The 20,822-nt window shown below is 45.2% G+C and overlaps 1 protein-coding gene across 1 annotated transcript in view; it reads left to right on the top strand.

The window, feature by feature from the left end:
• Positions 1-20,822, top strand: part of TBKBP1 (TBK1 binding protein 1) — a 69,893-nt gene that overhangs the window by 3,753 nt on the left and 45,318 nt on the right. Inside the window, exons 2-4 of the mRNA XM_063137368.1 lie at positions 13,399-13,679; positions 14,962-15,084; positions 19,898-20,002. Coding sequence (XP_062993438.1) covers positions 13,458-13,679; positions 14,962-15,084; positions 19,898-20,002 — 450 coding nt within the window. The 5' untranslated portion in view covers positions 13,399-13,457. The remainder of the gene's footprint in view (positions 1-13,398; positions 13,680-14,961; positions 15,085-19,897; positions 20,003-20,822) is intronic.

Below are 20,822 nucleotides of genomic sequence, written 5' to 3' on the forward strand. Positions count from 1 at the left end.
GTATGGAGAATCTGAATAGGGAGACATTTTTCTCCCTCTCTCAAAATACTAGAACTTGGGGTCATCCCATGAAGCTGCTTGGTGGGACGTTCAGGACATATAAAAGGAAGTACTTCTTCACACAGCACTTAGTTAAATTATCAAATTCACTACCACAAGATGTAGCGATGGCCACCAATGTGGATGGCTTTAAATTCCTGGAGGAGAAGGCTATCAGTGGCTACTAGCCCTGATGTTTATGTGCTACCTCCAGGATCCGAGGCAGTAAGCCTATGTGCACCAGTTGCTGGGGACCATGGGTGGGAGGGTGCTGTTGCACCATGTCCTGCTTTGTTGGTCCCTGGTCGACAGCTGGTTGGCCACTGTGTGACCCAAGTGCTGGACTAGAAGATCCAGCATGGCACTTCTCATGTTCTCATGTTGAAGGGTGAAAAGTCTTGCTTTGAATGTTTCTATTGCACGCTTAAGAGGAAACCCATTTCTCTGTTTCAGTGTGATCATTTTAAAGTGAGAAGAAGGCCTAATCTACACCAAGCCGGATATTACACTATGAAAGCAGTATATAAGAGGCAGGAGCCACACCAAACAGGATATAGCACTATGAAAGCAGTATATGTTATGTGTCAATGGGCCCCAACAGTTGTCCGTGCACTTCAGTACCGCTATAAAGCAGTCGTGTGGCTCCTGCCTTTCATATACCGCTTTCATAGTGCAATATCCTGCTTGGTATAGATTAGGCCGAAGCTTGCCTCTTCAACCGTGCAAATTAGAATGTTAAAACAAACAAAAACTTTGCTATGTGCTGGGTTCTTTTCCATGCCCCCATTCTATCACTTCATTGATCATGGCCACAGGGGGTGGGGGAAATGGAGCAGTTATGGTTTCATGGGGAACTCTTTCAAGCATCTCTCCATTTAGTGGCTACAAGTGGGATCTGCAACAGAATGTTGCAGGGTAACCTCACCCCCTGACAGTAATGCTTCTGTTCTGGATGCCAGCCAGTCATACCCTCCTCCTGGATATTATAAGTTGGATATGGCTCAAGTAGGCTGTACCCTATCTCCGCACTCCCCTTTCAGTTTTCCGTTTCTCTTTCTCAACTGACACTCAATATTTCATGGTTCCTGGTGATCAATGAACACCCTTAGTTCTCGTTGGGCTTTTTGGGGAGGTGGGGTGGGAGGGAGATTGCCCCCCCCCCAATTGGGTTTTTAGAATTTCTATTTCTGCAAAAATGTGTGGTTGCTCTGTGCATGCCGTCTTGTTTCGCAGTGGTTCCATTTTGGATCCATTTCTGTTGGTACTGAGTTTGCTATTACAGGGAGAGCTAAGAAGAAGCAAAGCAGATCAGCTGTCCTCCGTGTTGCAAAGTTTCAGTGCCTCTGAGTGATGCAAAGAGGCAGCTGTTTTGTGCGCTTTCAGGTCGTCCCCTCCCCTCTCTTCCGGCGTGATCTGAAATCTCGACCTTTTGACTGTGCCATCTGCACGCCCAGTCTGTAGAAGGGTACACAGAAGGGTACACAGAAGTGGAATACTTGGCAGATACCCTTACAGTTGTGGAACTTTGCGCATTGTACAGCAGCAAATGCATACCCCCACCACCCACCCACATTTAGACATATGGTGGGGAATCCTGGGCAATCCAGCCTCCCTGGTACGTGTATGTGCATTTACCATGGTTTTGCAAATGGATATTTCTTCCGTACATACATTACATATTTAAAGTTCATCGAAAATGCATTCTTTGTCCATAGTGCTTGCAAGTGTTCCTGTGCGTTGGTGGGTTTGTGTGGATTCTTCCAGCACATCATTCAAACTAAACATTAGCGTTCAGCTTTCTCCTCTTCTGCTTATTAATTGCAAAAATCCAACATTTCCAGCTCTTATGACTATCAAGATAAACTTGAATGAGCAAAGCCTCGTGAATTCTTAGACATATATAAAGAGGGCGTGAGGTTGCGGGTAGTTGTTGCTTTCAGCAGCCAGTACAGTTCCTTGCCTTTCTTCTTGACATGTGGGATAAATTCTGGGGGAAATGTGCTGCTTTGCATGCTTTGCTAAAGGTTTTAGAATCTAAGTTGTTTGGTTTCGGGTGCAGAATTTGGCTATGCCAAATTCCTATGTACAGGAGACCCTGTCTGGGCAGGGATGTAGGGTTAGATGAATGGCCCCATGGGATCCTTACCAGTTGGATGAGTCTAGGTAACTTTGCATACCAGCTGCTTTCTAGCAAGCAGCATCCATTTTGGCTCTCTCTTCTCTAAGGAGACCATCGCCTCTCTTTCCCTTCTGCCACTTACTTGGCTGCAATGACGAAGATTTTTGCCTAATTGCTTTCGATTCCCTGGCCACCTTTCTTTTCCTTCCTGTGACTGAAGCACTGCCTAGCAGGAGGGACGGTTCCGGTTCCATGGGGCAAGAAAGACAGAATGACGCCGGAAGATTTCACAACTGCTTGGCGCCACAATAATATTTACAGGCCTGCTAGGAGGATTTATTCCAGCCTTCCCGAACCGGGTGCCCTCCAGAGGCAATTCCCATAATTCCCAGCCACTGAGAATTATGGGAGTTGCAGTACCACATATCTGGAGGGTACCAGATTGGGGAAGGCAGGAATAAACAACAGAAGCTGAGCTACAGCAGATCAGTCTATGGCCAGATCTACACCAAGCAGGATATAGCAATATGAAAACAGTATATAAAAGGCAGGAGCCACACTACTGCTTTATACTGGTGCTGAAGTGCACTGACAACTGTTGGGGCCCATGACACAGACCATATACCGCTTTCATAGTGTAGATCTGGCCTATGTATCCAGCTACCCAGTGTTGTCTGCTCTGATCACTTGTACCTGATCCAACTATCTGGAGATGCCAAGGGACCTTCTGCCAGCAAAGCACACGCTCAGCCACAGATCTGTGGCACTTCCTGGACATAACATTTTGAAACAGGCTGGTAGTGTTTGCACCTGTCCCAGTTTTGGTCTGCACTGTGCTGCCTGGAAGCCTTTCCTAGACTCCTTGGTTCATAAAAACATAAGAAGAGCCATGCTGGATCAGACCAAGGGTCCATTTAGTTTACTATTCTGTTCACATGGTGGCTGACCAGCTGTCAACCAGGAACCCGCAAGTAGGACACAAGTGCAACAGCACCTTACTGCCCATGTTCCCCAGCAATTGGCCTACATAGGCTTGCTACATAGGTAGCACATAACTTGTCAGGACTAGTAGCTACTGATAGCCTCCTCGAGGAATTTATTTAACCCCTTTTTAAAGCCATCCAAATTGATGGCCATTTCTACATCTTGTGGTAGTGAATTCCCTAATTTAACTACGGGCTGTGTACTTTCTTTTATCTGTCCCAAATCGCCCATCAATCACCTTCATGGGATGATCTCAGGTTCTAGTTTTTTGAGAGAGGGAGAAAAATGTCTCCGTATCCACCATGCATAATTTTGTACACCTCTATCATGTCTCCCATTACAATCCTTTTTTCCAAGCTAAACAATCCCAGCTGTTTTAACCTTCCTTCGTACCAGAGATGTCCCAGCCCCTTGATCATTTTAGTTGCCCTTTTGTGCACCTTTTTCCAGCTCTACAGTATTTTTTTTAGGTATGGTGACCAGAACACAACATGGTATGGTACACAGCATTCTAAGTGTGGCCGCACCATAGATTTGTATAAAGGCAGTATGATACGGGCAGTTTTATTCTGAATTCCTTTCTAATTATGCCTAACATGGAGTTTACCTTTTTTACAGCACATTGGGTTGACATTTTCATCAAGCTGTTCAACACAACTACAAGATCTCTTTCTTGGGTGATCACTGCTAGCTTAGATCCCATCAGGTTATACTTGAAGTAAGGGTTGTTGTTTTTTGCCTCAACATGCATCACTTTACACTTGCCTACGCTGAACTGCATTTGCCATTTGGATGCCCATTCTTCCAGTTTGGAGAGATCCTTTTGGAGCTCCTTATAATCCCTTTTTGTTTTAACGACCTTAAATAATTTGGTGTCAGCAGCAAACTTGGCCACTTCACTGCTCACTCCTAATTCCAGATCATTGATGAACAAGTTGAACTCTCCCAACCCAACAGCAGTAGGCACACAAATCATGTGGATTATCAGTGTTTCACAGTTGAGGACAGGTGCCACGCTACGTATTTCCCTACTACAGTGGAGGATACATACAGCAGGAGTTTCCTCAGGAGTCTGGATTGCTTGAATATGTTCCATTTACTCTTGGTTTCACTTTCTGTTCCTCTCCCCTATCCCTTGCATTTATATTCAGACTCCTCTTCTTTGTTCAGATCTACTCCATCTCCCCAAATTCTCTATTCATTGACCTTCTCCATCTTTACACTTAGAGGAAGGCAAGGCCTTGGGAGAGCGATTATGCACTTCTGTACACCACCTATTCTGCAGTGCAGAATAGGACTGATCAGGTTAACTCCCATCTCCATAAACTGCAGTTAACATATTCATAGAATATAATTAGAAGTTGTATCAGTACTCGTGATGATATGTTTGACTTCGGTTCCTTTTTTTACTAATTGTATTAAGAAAATTTCAGAAACATAATTTAAATTTTAAAAATGCAATTTATTTTTTAAAAATCCATTTTCGTTTTAAAAAAATCATTGATTTTTTTCATTAACCCTTACTCTTATGTATTGCTAAGTCTGAAATCAACCTCATGTCTTGCTCCTGATCTGATGGCAAGTTATGCACCAGACCCAGAGTGCCTATGTGTTCAAGTGCATACATTTGCATTTACTGAGCACTTCAGAGGTTTAACCAGAGGAAGGGGCTAAAACCTACGGAGTGGTAACGACTATTTAAAAAGGCATCTTCCGAAAGGTAAAATCAGGACAGTAATTTACCAGGAAAGGGTACCAGAACTTTAGGACTGAACCTCTTAAACATTGAATACTAGAATATATGTAGTTGGCTTATAGTGGCCCAGTTTACAGATCTCGCTAAACCATGGCTTGCAAGAGTGCATGAGCAGGAATGAACTGCAGTGAGCCTTTGGCTCGCACACTTCCTGCTTCCCTGTCCTGCTGCACAGCCAGAAGGAGGACTTCAGCAGCTCTGTACCTCCCCGCACCATCCATTTCCTTGAATCTCCGTTTGTCCTGTCATCCAGAATAGCAATTGTGGTTTATAACAAACTCTGATCAGTTTCAAAACAAGCCAACTTTAGACCATCGTTTCTGAAGCTGGCTTGTTAAACTAACCAGAGTTTGTTGTACAGCATGATTCTTGGTCTGGACAACACAATAAGTAGGGTGACCATATTTTGGAAACCAAAAAGGAGGACAACATGGTTGACATGTTAAAATTATTTAAAAAAAATAATTTTAAAACCTCAAACTTTTTTTTAAAATCCTAAAACTCAATGGATGGACAGATCTGTTTCAGACTTGGCATAGCTAAAGTCCTTGTTAGGAGCAATCATGGTGCCAAGTTTCATCTCTTTATCTTTAAAAATAACATTTAATTTTTTTTTTTAAATCCTCACATTTAAAAAAATTCCTAAAAATCAATGGATGAACAGATCTGTTTCAAATTTGGTATGGCTAAAAGCTATCATGGTGCCAACTTTCATCTCTTTATCTTTAAAAATGACAATTTTAAAAATAATAATTTTAAAACCTCAATTTTTAAAAAATCCCTAAAAAATCAACGGATGAACGGATCTGTTTCAAATTTGTTATGGCTAAAGCTTTACATAAAAGCTATCATGGTGCCAACTTCCATCTCTTTATCTTTAAAAATGACGATTTTAAAAATAATAATTTTAAAACCTCAATTTTTAAAAAAATCCCTAAAAAATCAATGGGTGAACGGATCTGTTTCAAATTTGGTATGACTAAAGCCCTTCCTAAGAGCTACCATCGTGCCAAGTTTCATGTCTTTATCTTAAAAAATGATGGTGTTATAAGCATTTTTGTTAATTCCCATTAGAGCTGCTCTTTGGAGAAAATCCGGATTTCCCCTCCCCCTCCCGGATTTGTCATCAGAAACCCGGACAAATCTGGTCATATGGTCACCCTACAATAAGTTGAGATTTTGCGGAAGTGAAACTAAATCCTGCTGAAGTCGTCTTGGCCACGCAGGAGGAGGGTGGGATTTGAAAGATAGATTCGCGATGGCTCCTTCCTGCTCATGTATGCTGAATTATGGTTTAGTGTGACATGCAAACTAGCCCATTAATGTAGACCTTTGGTCCAGCTAGTCCAAGATGGTCTAATCTGATTGGTGCATGGGCTCTGTGAAACGGGGAAGAATTAGAGAGAGAGAGAGAGAGAGAGAGAGAGAGAGAGAGAGATGAATGTATTACCATCAAATAATGCTAAGATAGTCTTAAAAGTTATAAACATATAAAATCAACAAGTTTTGTGGAAGCGGCCTGTTAATTTGCTAAATGTGTTGTGGTCAAACAGTCAACAAATCACGTTGGAGTAGGGAACGAGGCAATTCAGAGGGCCAATCACAGCCAATCACATTTCAGTCTTGTGGTTTAGTTGCAGAGAACCGTCGTCCACCCACTTCTGAGTTGCAGTGCAACCGCTCAGGCATGTGTTCATCCACATTCATGTTCATAGAGCAAATGTTCTTTTTTTCTCTACGCATCGGCCTCCCTCAACTTGGTGACCTCTGGATCTTTTGGCCATCCACTGCCATGAGCCTCTGCCAGCATGGCCAATGGTCAGGGATGCTGGGAGTTGAAGTCCACAACCTCTGGAGGGCACCAGATTGGATAAAACCAGTCAACCTGATGGTTGGTGTGGAGAGGCACAAGATCAGGCATCTGAGGTCCAAACCTGCCCTGCAAGTTTTTTGTGTTGTTTTTAAAATGGAACAGTTGCTGCATGGGACCATTGAGCAGGATTGGGACTGGTGGTGCGGGAGGGCCCCTCAAACCCTTCACCTTCAGTGCTGTCCCAGTTGTAATTGTGGCTGTGTGGGTGCCTGCTGTGCATAACGGCAAGGAAATCCTATTTGGATTTGGGTGACTTTTGCCAGCCACTAACTCTCAACCTAGCCTCCCTCACAGGATTGTTTTGAAGATAAAATGAAGAGTAGGGGGGTTATAATTAGGATATAAATCCTATTTGGATTTGAACCAACTTCTTGCTCTGCTTTGTTGCTTTTCTCATTTTTTAAAAAAAATATGTTTTGACTTCCAGGCAGGGGCGGTGCGCTTTTTTATCTTAATGATGCGTTTCTCACAGATGTGTGTGGGCTTTTATTTAACTGAATGCATTTAAATACTAATTCCTTTAGTAACCACAACTCTTCCCTCTTTGGGGAGGGGGAATCATGCCAGCAAAAAACACACCCCAAAAAACAAAACACACCCCCCACAATGGATCTGCAGCAAGAAATGGTGTAGGGAGCAGAAACGTCACACATGGACTTTTAAGGGCATTACTCTTGCTTATTGAAGCTGCAGCTTTACTTCCCGCCTGGAATTAGCTTGGAAATGTAGCTCGTTATCGTGTTGGCTCGTTAAACATGCACAGACTAATCAGCCAAGGTGGGCAGTTGAATAAATCTCGACAGGTTCAGTTTTTAGCATTAACTCTACTTGCTCTTTCCCCATCCACCCCACTTATTGGATTTGGCGCATGTCAGCATAGGGACTGGCCCAGATTTCCCCAACCTGGTGCCCTCCAAATATCATAGAATCATAGAATAGTAGAGTTGGAAGGGGCCTATAAGGCCATCAAGTCCACTCCCCCTCAATGCAGGAATCCACCCTAAAGCATACCTGACAGATGGATGTTGGACTACAATTCCCAGCTGGCTGGCTGGGGGATTATGGGAGTTGCAGTTTAACACACCTGGTTGAGGAAGGCTGGGCTGCAATCTGGAAGACGTGCATTCAAGTCGCTTCTCTGCCACAGAACGGCCGGAGGGCCTTGAACTAGTCACTTGGCCTCAGTTCTCCATGTGTAAAGGAGTCATAATAGCAAACCCTTGCAACTGGTAATAAGAGATGTGGGCCGTTAAGTTATCTAACTTACTCAAATGGATAAGTGCAGTGGTCAAATTTAAATACATTTTCAGAGAAGGGATAGCTGCATATCCTTTTGAAATTCTGAAAGAGTGTAATATAATGTATGATTTAATAAAGAAAAGGTAGAAAGGCCACCTTGACTTTTCCTTGTTCCTTCCCTATTGCAACAACACAGCTTGGGATTCTCCTCTTTTTTTAATCACAGCAGCCACGAGGAACTGTGGTGGTGGTTGGTTTTTCCCCTTTTCTTTCCCCCCTTTTTCCTTGTTCTGTGTTCCTGTGTCGTCCCCCCCTCCCCGAAAGCTGCTATTAGTGGCAAAATGTAGCCCCTGTGGAGTTGTAACCCAGAGAACATGCCCTTAGCTTTAAACATACCGTTATAAAGGGAAGCAAAGGTAGTTGCTTCCACCCAATCCCCATTTGGACCGTTTATTTACCCTCTTCCCTATCCTAGAGGAGCGAGCAGGACTCCACATTTGCCTCTACTGCAGTTGGGAGTAGGGTGGCCATTCTGATTCACCAAAACAAGGAAAGAAAGGACACCTGTTGCATAAAATTTGGACATGCTAATTTATATGTATAGATGCAAATTTAGAAATAATTAGTACCATCTCATATAAAGGTATGGTTGTATCAGGTTCATTATTAGAGATCTACTTGACCGATTTTGCTCATTTTTATTTTAAACTGAAGCTTGAGTAGTGTAGATGCGCAGAAGATTTTGAAACTTTGAAAGCTCGAGCTTTAATAACAGCTAATTTCCTCTGTGCCAAACAGACATGGCAGCCACTCTGCCAGATAGCTCTGCTCGGCCAATCAGTGTGGTGCAAACGCCGGCTGTGCTGTTAGGCTGTTGCTGCCAGTGAGGTGGGGACAGGGCATGGAGGCGGCCAATCAGGGCTTGCAAGGGAGGGGGCAGGGCTGTGCCACATGCAAATTTTGGAGAGGGGATTCATTATGCATGAGCCACGTTTGCATTATTCATGAGCCCCTCTGGGGTGAGGGGACTGAGGGGCAAAAAAGCAGGAAAGGAGGACTACTACCGCCCATGGCGACATGGGCTTTACGCTCGTTAGAAATATAGTATATAGTACATCTCGCCCTATAATATGGAAGACTGAGCAGGTGTCCTGTGTGCCTTCCTTGATCTGCTATCCAGTTGCTCATTGTTGATAATGGGTGACTTCAAGGTGCCTGGGTGCCTCTCCCTTCTGTTGGATCTATCTTTTAAACCAGACTTGGACTGGATGGTCCTTCAAAACAGAGAACAATCTTCTAGTAGCCCTTCAAATACAGCTTCATATAATTAAACCCTAGTGCAGAGTTTGCATGTAACAACAAACCATGATTCAACAACAACCCACAATTCAACAAGAAGCTGCAATTCAACGACAAGCCAAACTCAAACTACTTAACCGGTACTCAACCTGTACTTTGGATTGTCGCTACGTGTCAACTAGGCCAAGGAATTAAGGATGAGATGCCTCTGTGCGCATGCTCAGCCCAGGACAAAAATCCATTCCTGGTTCCTCCCAGGCTTTGTTTCAACAATCTAATTTAGGATGATTTGTGGCCCTTTAGTTCTTGCTACTATTCAACAAAAGCCTTGTTGAGCTACCGATGCATTTATTTTACTTATTTGTGATATTTATATACCACTAATTATAATAAAGTCCCTCAGTGGTTCCCATATAAATATTAAAATCACATTTAAAGTACAGTATTAAAAAACACAACATTAAAAATCATTCCAATTACAGTAAAAGCCATACGAGGAGCTGTAAGGTGGAGCAGTGTGATTAATTTAATCACAGCTCAGGGAAAGCCTTGGTGAACAAATGTGTTTTCAGGAGGTGTTCAAAAGATGCCACATTTTCTGCCTCCCGAACTGCATGAGGGAGGGGTTTTCCAAAGGATGGGTGCCACTACCAAGAAGGCCCGCCTTCAGGGTATTGTGTGGCGACATTTGTTTGTTTTGGAATGCCCAGCAAAACCTCGGATGATCTTCAAGGTCAACCTGGGTATGTGAGATCTTCTGCAATTCGCCCAGAAACCTACCAGTAAATCCCAATCTGTTTTCTTCCACTGCTGGTGTAGACAGCACTGAACTCAATGGATCGGTGGTCTGACTCAGTATAAGGCAGTGAGCTTCCTATCTTCCTAGCTGTGTTAATGGTTGTGAGTACAGATCAATTACTCCAGATTTCTTTTTTTATCACAGAGAACGAGGGGGTGTTCTTATGTACCTGGCATAAGATTCATTCATTCATCGTTGATTGCAAAAATCTTTCAACATTTTTCTGGTGGGTTTTTTTTGGGAATGGTGTTTGCAGCCTCATTTCTGTGACAAATACACCCACATCAACTCTGTTTAAAAAAAAGAGAAGAAAAAAAGCACAGCTACGCCTCCCAAGTAGCTGCGACACATTTGGACTCCCACCTTTTCCTGTTTGGTGCTTTTCCTTAATACCGGATTTCTGCCCTGTTCGCTGCTGCGTTTTTTCTTTGCTCTTTCCTCCCCCATTCTTCATAACATTTGCGTGGTGTTTTCACATTTCAAGGCCACGACTGTGAAGTTGTACAGCCGTCTGAGCTCGCCATCTGTCTGTTGGGTTGATTGATCCACCTTCTCCCTCAACTGTCTGAGAGCTGAAAATTCTCACTCAGCCTTTAAATCCCAGATTTCCCCTTTCGTTTTAGGGGGGAGGCATTCGAAACAGACGGTGAAAGAATGTGTGTGTGTGTAAGGAAGTATGCAGAGACCATTCTGTCATGAAATGAAACTGTGTGGCTGCCTCACATGCCAGATTTGTGGGGCCAGTAGAGTGAGGAGAAAGTCAGATCTGACCAGTGGAGCACAAAATGGAAGCCAAAATGTTTAGCTCTCAATATATTTTTAAGAGAGCAATCCTGTTGCCCCTAGACAGCAGCTGATGGGCAAAAAAGCCATAGTATCCATAGGACACTATGGATTCCCAGCTGGGAGAATGAATATATTTTTTGTTTGGAGACTGACCTTGGAGCTGGGAATCTGTGCTCCCCCTCCCCCTGACCTTGCAGCCTCCCTCTGACCTCACACCCGGGCAGCAAACATGGAAAGAACTGTGCTGGCTGCCTTTTTGTGGTCAGAAACATGACCTCGGAGAGGGGATAGAGGGGGTGTTCTGTTGGGCTGGAAGGGGAGGGGAATGGAGAGGCCAGGATATGAGCTATCCTGGGGCCTCTCCAGCCTCTTTCCCTCCCACTCTGGCATGCTCCAGCTAGATGGGCAAAAAAGCCTGTCTAGCTGAAATGCAGGGTGAGAGGAGAAGCAGAGCCAATGAACACTTCCACTGCGACTCCAGCTCTGTATAGGATACTTGTAATCCTCCATGTTTAGAGGCTTATGAGCATTGGGCCCTAAATTAGTCTTTCATAAATCTCTCTCTCTCTCTCTCTGTGCCGTTTCTACACCTGCCTTTTCCCCCTGGGATCATCCCTGTGCATCCAAATGACACATGGGATGCCGGGAGCAGGCAGGGACAATCCCTCCATTTCCCTGGGATAATCCTTAGGTGTAGAAAGGGCCAGAGACAGAGAGAGAAAGAGAGAGAGAGGGATTGGAGGGAGAATGAATATATTCTTTGTTCAGTAACCTTTGCAGGGTTTTTTTTTTTACCTTTTTATATTGACGTTTGTGTGGTGAGGATACTATTCCTTTTTCTCTGACACCAGGATTCACCCTCACGAGGAGTTGCTGGGGACATGAAGCCCCCTTCCTATGGTCGCCCAATTCATGACAGGCAAGGAATATGGCTGGCATGTTCAAGCAGGTGGGACTAGCTGGCACAAACTTCACACATACTTTCAGCTCCCATGGGTGGGTCTTGTGAGACCCTCTCTGCTGTGTCTGGGGCAGAGAAGTGGAGAAGTCTGAACTTGCACTGGAGCGTGGCAGGTAGCTCGTGTGAGGAGCTGAGATGAAAGGGGATGCTATGGTAGGAGTGGGAGGCACATATGGGTTTGACAATGGTATCCCAAGCCAAATGGAGAGGGGAGATAATGAGAGCTAGGGATGTGCTCCGCTTCTAATCGGACCGGCGAATTAGAAGCGGAGTGGGGGGTTTCGCCTGCCCTTAAGGCGGAGGCGAAGAGGATCGAGGTGAAGGCGGATCCTTCGCCACGATTCGGAGCTCCGCCGGAAAGGTAAGTGGGGTTTACCGGGCCCTGCTGCTGTCGCTGTCGCCCATGCGGCGACGGCGGCAGGGCCCGGTAACACCCCCGCCCTCCTCTCCCTTACCTGCGTCCGTCCGCGGTCCGTCGGCTTCTTCAATTGAGCCCACGGTTCAACCAGGAAGTCTGGGCCGCTTGCGGCCCAGACTTCCTGGTTGAACCGCGGGCTCAATTGAAGAAGCCGACGGACCGCAGACGGACACAGGTAAGGCCCCCCTCCCCCTTGGTCCCTTACCGGGCTCTGCCGCCGTCGCCATTGGCTTGTACCTTGGCGTGCATGTGTATCCCTGGATAAGCTATCATGGTGGCGAGTTTGAGGTTTCTAAAGTGCAAATTGATGGAGCTATCGAAAGGGGTGTGAATGGGGTGCCCGATTTTCATAAATTCCCCAAAAATCGGGATGATGGGATTGCCTTGAGTCTTGACGTGCATGTGTACACATCCATGAGGTGTCATGGTGCCAAACTTGAGGTTTCTAACTTTAACAGAAAAAAAGTTGTATACTTATTTAGCTTAATGCAAGCCTATTGGGGGGGGGGGAACGGAGCTCTGATACGGATCTAGAGCTCCATAGCGGAGCGGAGCAGACATAGGCGGAGCGGGGGCGGAGCGGCCCAATCCACAAATCGCGGATCTGGAAGAGAAGCGGAGCGGGGGGTCCGTGCACACCCCTAATGAGAGCATAGACACAAGTCTTGATGTGATGATTTCCGGTGGGGCGGCCCTCTTGATCAGTTGCCACAAAGTCCACAAAGAGCCCTGTGGCATCTTAAAGACTTAACGAATAAATTGTCAGTCTTCGAGGTGCGGCAAGATTCTCTGTTGTTTTTGATACAATGAAGCATTCTTCTTAGATTACCAGATATTAATTACCAAGCTGCTTTTCCCTTTTCTCTTCTTTTCTTTATTATATCTTTATCCCACATTCCAGGCAAAAAATTGTGTCCCAGAGTGGCTCACAGCAATTAAAAATCAATTCACAATGCCACTGGCAGATGCTTTACACGGATGAAAATAAGACACAGGTCTTTCCCTCAGGCTTACAAACTAAAAGAAAGAAGACATTAGAAGGAAAGGGGGTGTGGAGAAAAAAATGCAGAGGAAGGAACCAGTACCGTTCGGCTTCTCACTCCTGTTTCTTGTCCTCTGCTATAGTTGGCGTTTGCCATGTGTTGGTGTTTCCTGCTAAATGCCCCCCTGTTCCGGACTGTGCCATGGACTCCATGTTTGAAGATGACATCAGCATCCTTACCCAAGATGTCCTGGCCCAGGATGATGAGTGGCTGGACAGCCCCAACACTGACCTCTCCAGTGAGATGTGCTCTGCCTCTCACTTTGCTCTCATCACGGCCTACGATGACATCAAGAACCGCCTGACGGGGCTCGAGCGAGAGAACACTAGCCTCAAGCGGAAGCTGAAGATGTACGAGATCAAGGTGAGTGGCAGTCTCGTAGATATGTCCAGGAGCTCCGGTGCACCCTATTTATATTTTTTGTAACCATGGTGAGGGCTGGCAAAGCCCAATAAACCACAGAAGTGGCTGTCTGCAGTGTCCGAATTCAAGGACCTCTCCCTCTGTCGTCGCAGGGGAAGATTTGTCATTTCTGATGGCTCCTGTAATGTTCTCTTAAGGACCACAGGATTACTTGCTTTATCAACCTTATTAGTGTCAATTTGTTTATTTAAAGCATTTCTATACTGCTCTTCCTCAGACCAGGTTCCAGGGCAGTGTACAACAATATGGATACATTATTTTAGATCTAATACCGTACTGTAAAGCCACTAACATTAACAACCATAATAAAAGACAGCAAACACAAAATTACAAGGCAGGCGGAAGGATTGTACAAGTTTTGATAAATAAGAAGGTCTTAGGGTGCAATCCTACGCATGTTTAGACAGAAAAAAGTACTACAGTGCCTAGCATTCCCCAGTCAGTTATGTTGCCCAGGTGCCACCTGCTGATGGGCATTTTCAAAGCCTCTTGCTGGCTTTTCCCTTCTTATGGGTTTTTAAAAAACAAAAACTTGGCTTTTTAAGCCCTTCAAACCGAGGATGCCTTTAAACAGAGGATAGTCCTCTTTAAAGTAGGGCACCTGACCACTCTAGGCCCCACTGCAAAAGGCCTCTCCTTTGTGATCACACAGCGCACTTCTGATAAGGCAGGCGCGTGGAGTAGGGCCTCAGCAGAACGTCACGAGACACAGGCAGGCTACTGGTAAAGGAAATATCCAATTAATTGATATGGTTGTATTTTAAAATTGGGTGTGTTTTTATTCTGAGATTATGGGCTCTCGCTCCCAAAAGCTTGCTCCACAATGCAGCTATTAGTCAGTGGAGGTTGGTGGCTCCGATGGGAGGAGGGCGGTAAATCCACTCTGGGTTTGTCAGAACTCTAAATTAGCTATCCAAGGTTCGCAAGCACCTTGAAGATTGCCTTTTGAGTTCTGATTGGTTCTGTCCCAAACCTGGAGCGGATTCACTGCCCCACTTCTATTAGCCTTTAACCTGCCAGAAGTCTCCCTTTTGTGTCTCCCTTAACAGAGTAGCACAGCTACCCCTCTGACATTGAAGATTAGTACTGTGAATTTTGCATACTGATTTATTATAACTTCCCTCTTTGCACAAATATTTGGAGAAGCGGGTTATTAATTTTCATAATATTGGAGGGGGTGAAAATCCATATTTACTTGGTTCCCTTGTGCTCCTGGCTGCAGTTCCCGCTGATCAGCGAGTTTGGAGAGGACCGAATCTTCCCATCCTACGACTCCAAAGAGACCTCTCTTTTGAAAAGCGAGAAAGCCAACCTCCAGCAACAGCTGAATCAATTCCAGCGCGAGGTGAGCCAGACTTCCCGACATGCTTGGGAGGGACTTGACTTGGTCGTCTTCACTTGTGGGGCTTGCCTCTCGCAGGGAGTTTGAGGTACCATTGCCTCGTGAATTTTGGCGTGCAAGGGCAGGGATCTACTACTTCCAGATGACCTTGGCCACTCGGCCCCAAATGGTAGACATCATGTTTCTGCTTCCTACCAAGCCACAGTGGTGGCCAGGGAAGACTCTGAGCTTTTATGGAACAAAGAGTGCCAACTCTGGCTGCTGGTGCCCAGAGTGCCCCGTGCCTCTCCACTGCACTAACTGAGGAACCCTTTGGCTCCCTTTCCCACTTTGGAGCAGGAAACGGGGGGGGGGGGCATGCCAGTTTGGTCCTATGTAACAGAGGTGTTTTAGGTGCCTTGGCCTTTATGCAGTTGCCAAACTGCCTCCTTGCCTTTCTACCAAGCTTGGAGCTGTGGGGAGGGAGAAGGGGTTGTTGGCAGAGCTGGTGTCAACCGTGGGCATGGTTGGGCTCCTGCCCAAGGCCCAGCAGGGACCAGCTGACAAGAGCCGCTTGGAGTTGCGCCTCTCCTCAGCATTGCAGCCGGCTTGTTGTCCTGCATCTCATTCTGGCCCAGACAGCGGCGGTGAGAAGGAGGAGCAGGAGATGCCACGGCCTACTTGCTCCCTGCCTGTCAAGTAAGCCCATGGTAGCAGTAATGAGGAAGAGTATGAGGAGCAATAGCAGCAGGTGACAATGGGTGTTTTTTTAAAAAATTTTTTTATTAAACTCTATTTAACAAAGCGGTTAAAAAAGTTAAAAATATATATAAAAACATACAAGTCAGACAGCGTTTCTAATAAAGACACAAACAGAGACCTCACGATCTCTGTAGATGCCGAACCGAGCTTGTTTCCTTCAATTTACTGTGGTCAAAGGAAGATGAATTAAACCAGAGTTGGATGTCACATCTGTACCATTGATGTAATCGAGAAAAGGAGACCATATTTCATCGAATGGGTCATAGCTAAGTTGGCCCAAGGAAACTCTGTGTTGAGGAAGGAGGCTCACTGAGGGAAGGGGGCCCGTGGAGGGTGTTTTGCCCAGGAGCCGTCTGAAAACATGGTGCTAGTACTGATCGCTGGACAACGGCTGGACAACCCCCGCTCACCTCAGAAGCCTCATGTTTGGGAGAAAGGCTCGCCGTGCTTACCAGTCGGGCGCAGACTACCGGCCGTGGCGAGTGATGTTGTCGGAGCTTGCTTGAGAGTAACTTTAATCATGGGAAATCTGTTGCTTCTGTGAGGGGAATTTCGCGTGTCCGCTTCTTCACGCTTTTCCGCAGAAAGAGCTCCTGCTCCCACTGCCACGGCTTCAAGGAGCCGGAGTTTACTGGAACTGTGTGTACACACCAGCGCTGGAGCGAGGCAGTGGGCAGTACATAGGTTACTTTTTAATTAAAATGGTAAAATTGACGAGGCTTCCCCCGCTGCACCTCTGCAGTTCCATTATAGTTTCAAGGCAGGATGAGGTGAGAGGGCGAAACTCTACCGTTTCCGCTCCAGAAATTCCATCGCGCTGAGGTGGCGTGGTAGAGCAGGGAAGGATCGCGAAGGGCAGGCAGGAAGATTGGGTTACCCAGGTCTCAAATCACCCCTTCAAACTAGGCGAGGGTGCCGTGCGCTGCCAGTTTCGTTCTCAAATGCTGTGTGGATCTCAAATTCCCGTGCTGCATTTGCAGTGGGGGGGGGGGGGGGGAAGGGGAACGTGGCGGCTTGAGAGAAATGTCACCTGAATAATTTTCAGGAGTGAATGAGTGAGTAAACTGAGTGAGTAAACCAGTGACCAGGGTCTAGTACAGAAGCATTTTTAAAGTTATGACAGCCAGTGCAGTGTAATTAGTGGATAGAGCACTAACTGGCGCCATCCAGATATGTTCGACTAAGGGATGATGGAGGTTGTAGTACTAGGCTGGAATAGAGTTTTACATGAATCCATACACGAATTATGCTTTCTTTTGTTCTGGCAAAGATGGGGCTTCCGGGGAAGGGCAGTCTGTAGTTGGGGCATCGCAGCCCTCTTTTGTATGTGGTCACTTTGAACGGCTCCTGCAGCTTTCACTGTTGTGATGAAGAGGGCATTTCACCAGGTGCTGCATGCATACAAATGACACCTCCTAAAATTCCCTTTTCTAGACAACTCTTAAAGATACAGGAGCCCAGTCCTCCTTTTCATATGGTCACCCTAGGAGTATTTAATATAGAAATCCAAGTACCACCGCCCTATTCCCAAGCTCTAGAGCATATTAGCTCCCTCATTAGACTCCACCAAAGAATGTGTTGCATTTCAATGCACTGAAAACCATCAGAGCTGCTTTACAAAAGGTGGGTGTTGTTGTTTTTTGTAAAGCAGCTTTCTCTAGGATATCCCTAGTTAATGAGTATGTGTTTCTTCCTGAGTGCTAACTTACACATGAGCGCTTAAAGTTGACTCTGACCATTGGTCCAACTATCCCGACATTTTCTACGCTGCCTCCTGAGCTTCAGGAACTTCCTGTTCATATTGACATATTTCCTTTCAGGAAGAGGATAAATCCTCACCCCACTCCCTCAGCATTTTGTAGGGTGACCCTATGAAAAGGAGGACAGGGCTCCTGTATCTTTAACAGTTGCATAGAAAAGGGAATTTCAGCAGGTGCCATTTGTATATATGGAGAACCTGGTGAAATTCCCTCTTCATCACAACAGTTAAAGCTGCAGGTGCCCTGCCCTCTTTTGTGTCTGGTCACTCTAGTATAGCTCCTGCAGCTTTAACTGCTGTGATGAAGAGGGAATTTCACCAGGTTCTCCATATATACAAATGACACCTGCTGAAATTCCCTTTTCTATGCAACTGTTATTTATTTTATTTTATTTATTTATTTATTACATTTATACCGCCCAATAGCCTAAGCTCTCTGGGTGGTTCACAGAAATTAAAACCATAATAAAACAACCAATAGTCTAAAAACACAAATACAAAATACAGTATAAAAAGCACAACCAGGATAAAACCACGCAGCAGAAATTGATATAAAATTAAAATACAGTATTAGAACAGTTAAATTTAAGTTAAAATTTAAATTTGTTAAAGATACAGGAGCCCTGTCCTCCTTTTCATATGGTCACCCTACAATTTTGGAACGTTTCAGTGAGGGCTGAGAAATTCAGCATTTTTGTGGCTGTTAAATTAACATCAATCTTTAACAAGAGAGCAATCCTAGGTGTGTGTTTGTGTGTGTGAAGAGGGAGGGAATAAGATGATAGAAGATCAGCTACTTCCAAGCTCTGCTGGCTCTCTAACCAGGGAGGGAGGGGAATGCAGAGGATTTTTTTTTTTTGCCTGCTGCTTCCCTAGCTGATATTTGAAAATTCCCCTCTTGTTGGTTCCAGTGGCAGGGAAAATACCTAGACCAGCTTAAGGCTATCAAGGTACGGGGCTGTGTTAGGAGAGCGAGGGGGCTTTGGATCCAATAGATCCAAAGGCACCCACCACTCCACCCGTGGGACTCCCTAATATACTGTTAGAAAGACAATTGGCCGGAGGACTTTCCATGGGCATACAGGCGTCTCTGTGGTGGATGATGCCAGGTGAGTTCCTTTCCATCAGCACAGGGACTCTTCCACCCAATCCTGATGCGTCCTTTGCCAAACATCATTGGGGGTTAGTCTTGCTCTGCCTGTGCCAGAAAAATGGAAGATATTTTTCACCAGTTTTATCAAAACAGTCATAGATCGGTTCTTACCTTTTGTCCCTACCTTTTGTCTCCAAATATTACTCCACTATTGAAAATGATTCACTCTTCTCCGCCTTTCTTAAACATCTAACTGGATGTGTTAGCTTCATCATTATTATTGCTGTTGATTTTTCTAAGGAACTTCAGAAATACAATTCCTTGGCAGAAATTGCAACTGCTTTGGAATTTTAAGGGAGGGGAGAAAATTTAGCAGGAGAAAAGCAGTATTTGTTTTTAAGGGAACTGAAGACCCTTTTTTGGGGGGGGCTTGTATTTTATTGTTTCTAAAACCAGGTACACCTAGGGTGACCATATGAAAAGGAGGGCAGGGCTCCTGTATCTTTAACAGTTGTATTGAAAAGGGAATTTCTGCAGGTGCCATTGATAGAATTTCCTATTCATCACACCAGTTAAAGCTGCAGGTGCTCTGCCCTCTTTTAAATCTGGTCACTTTAGTATAGCTCCTGCAGCTTTAACTGTTGTGATGAAGAGGGAATTTCACCATGTTCTCCATATATACAAATGACACCTGCTGAAATTCCCTTTTCTATGCAACTGTTAAAGATACAGGAGCCCTGTCCTCCTTTTCATATGGTCACCCTAGTACACCTGTTTGACCAAAGGAAATGGTGAGACGACACGTTTCCCACCCCCTCTCCTCAAATGACACACATTCACAAATACGGTGTGGTTTGTTGGCTATCCAGTTTTGTTTCGTTTTGTTTTGCAACATGATTATTTGCACAAATCTTTGTAAGGCACCTTATTTATTTATTTTATACCTTCTTAAAACTCGAAAGGCTACTCCGAGAAAGCGGATGCGTGGCTTTGTGACTGACACAAAGGCCAGCCAATTGGGTTTCTGATCCAGACTAGAAAAATGGATTTCCTTTGAGTTTATGTCTGGGAAGAAGATGGTCTGAGCATCTAAAAGGGACTGAGTCTGCTATTGTCTGTCTCCGGCAGCTGAGATAGGGTGATCCCAGATTCAGATAGTGCTTGCTTGCTTGCTTGCTGCTGAATCACGATTTTTGTTTTGCTTCCCCCCCCCCCCCCCCCAGCTGCAGAAAAGCAAGGAGAGGGAAGAACAGCTGGCTGAGATGATCCAAGCCTATGAAAAGCTGTGTGTGGAGAAGACGGACCTTGAGTCAGAGCTGGGCCAGATGGTGGGTTCTGCCAAGCCTTCTTGCAGTGAGGCTGCGAGGCATGTGGTGCCCTCCTTTGCATGTACCTGTTTGCATGTAAAGTGAGATGATGGCTGTGTCTGCAGCAGCCCTGGCTTCAGCTTCACTGCTGAAACACACCTTGTTCTAAGATGAACTTTCGGAGAACTGCCAAAGGTCTCACCCAATAGGCTTTCCTGAATCACACAGAATTTTTTTTTCATTCAAGCTGCGCTGGCATTGGGTGATAAGGTTAAAACTTCTCATGGAGGGTATTGCCTTGCCTGATGTTATTGCATGTTTTGCACACTCACACACAAAAACCTGGTCCCATTAGGGTAGGACTTTGGGGCAGAGGTTCAAGGCCCCACTCAGCAGAATGAGCAGGAAGGTCCCAAAATCGGCCAGGACTGGCTTACTGCACTTTGAAATAAGTAAAATAATACACATTGGCATCTAGAGAATGGGGCCCTTATAAGACCATTATAAAATCCAGAGTCTAAAATTACCTAACTGCACAACGGTTCAGAGACATGTTGCCTCTGAATAAGGGGGTTAAATGTTTACCGATCATGACCCATGAATGTGTCTCATTTACTAGGCTCTGTATGGTGGTAAAGAAGATTTGAGAAAAACCAAGAAGGCACTCGATATACGATCAATAGAGGTAGAAAGCAAAAGGAAAGAGAAGAATTGGGGGGGGGGGGAATTGAAGCTTGTCTCTCCCCCATCCCCCCAAAAAAAGTAGGGAAGAAGAAAAGGGATTTGAGAACAAGAGTCATGGTGTGGGGGGAGAATCCGGTTAAACAGAATAAAGGAAGAG

This window comes from Elgaria multicarinata, chromosome 11 (genome assembly GCF_023053635.1).
Source record: "Elgaria multicarinata webbii isolate HBS135686 ecotype San Diego chromosome 11, rElgMul1.1.pri, whole genome shotgun sequence".
Taxonomy (NCBI): Eukaryota; Metazoa; Chordata; class Lepidosauria; order Squamata; family Anguidae; genus Elgaria; species Elgaria multicarinata.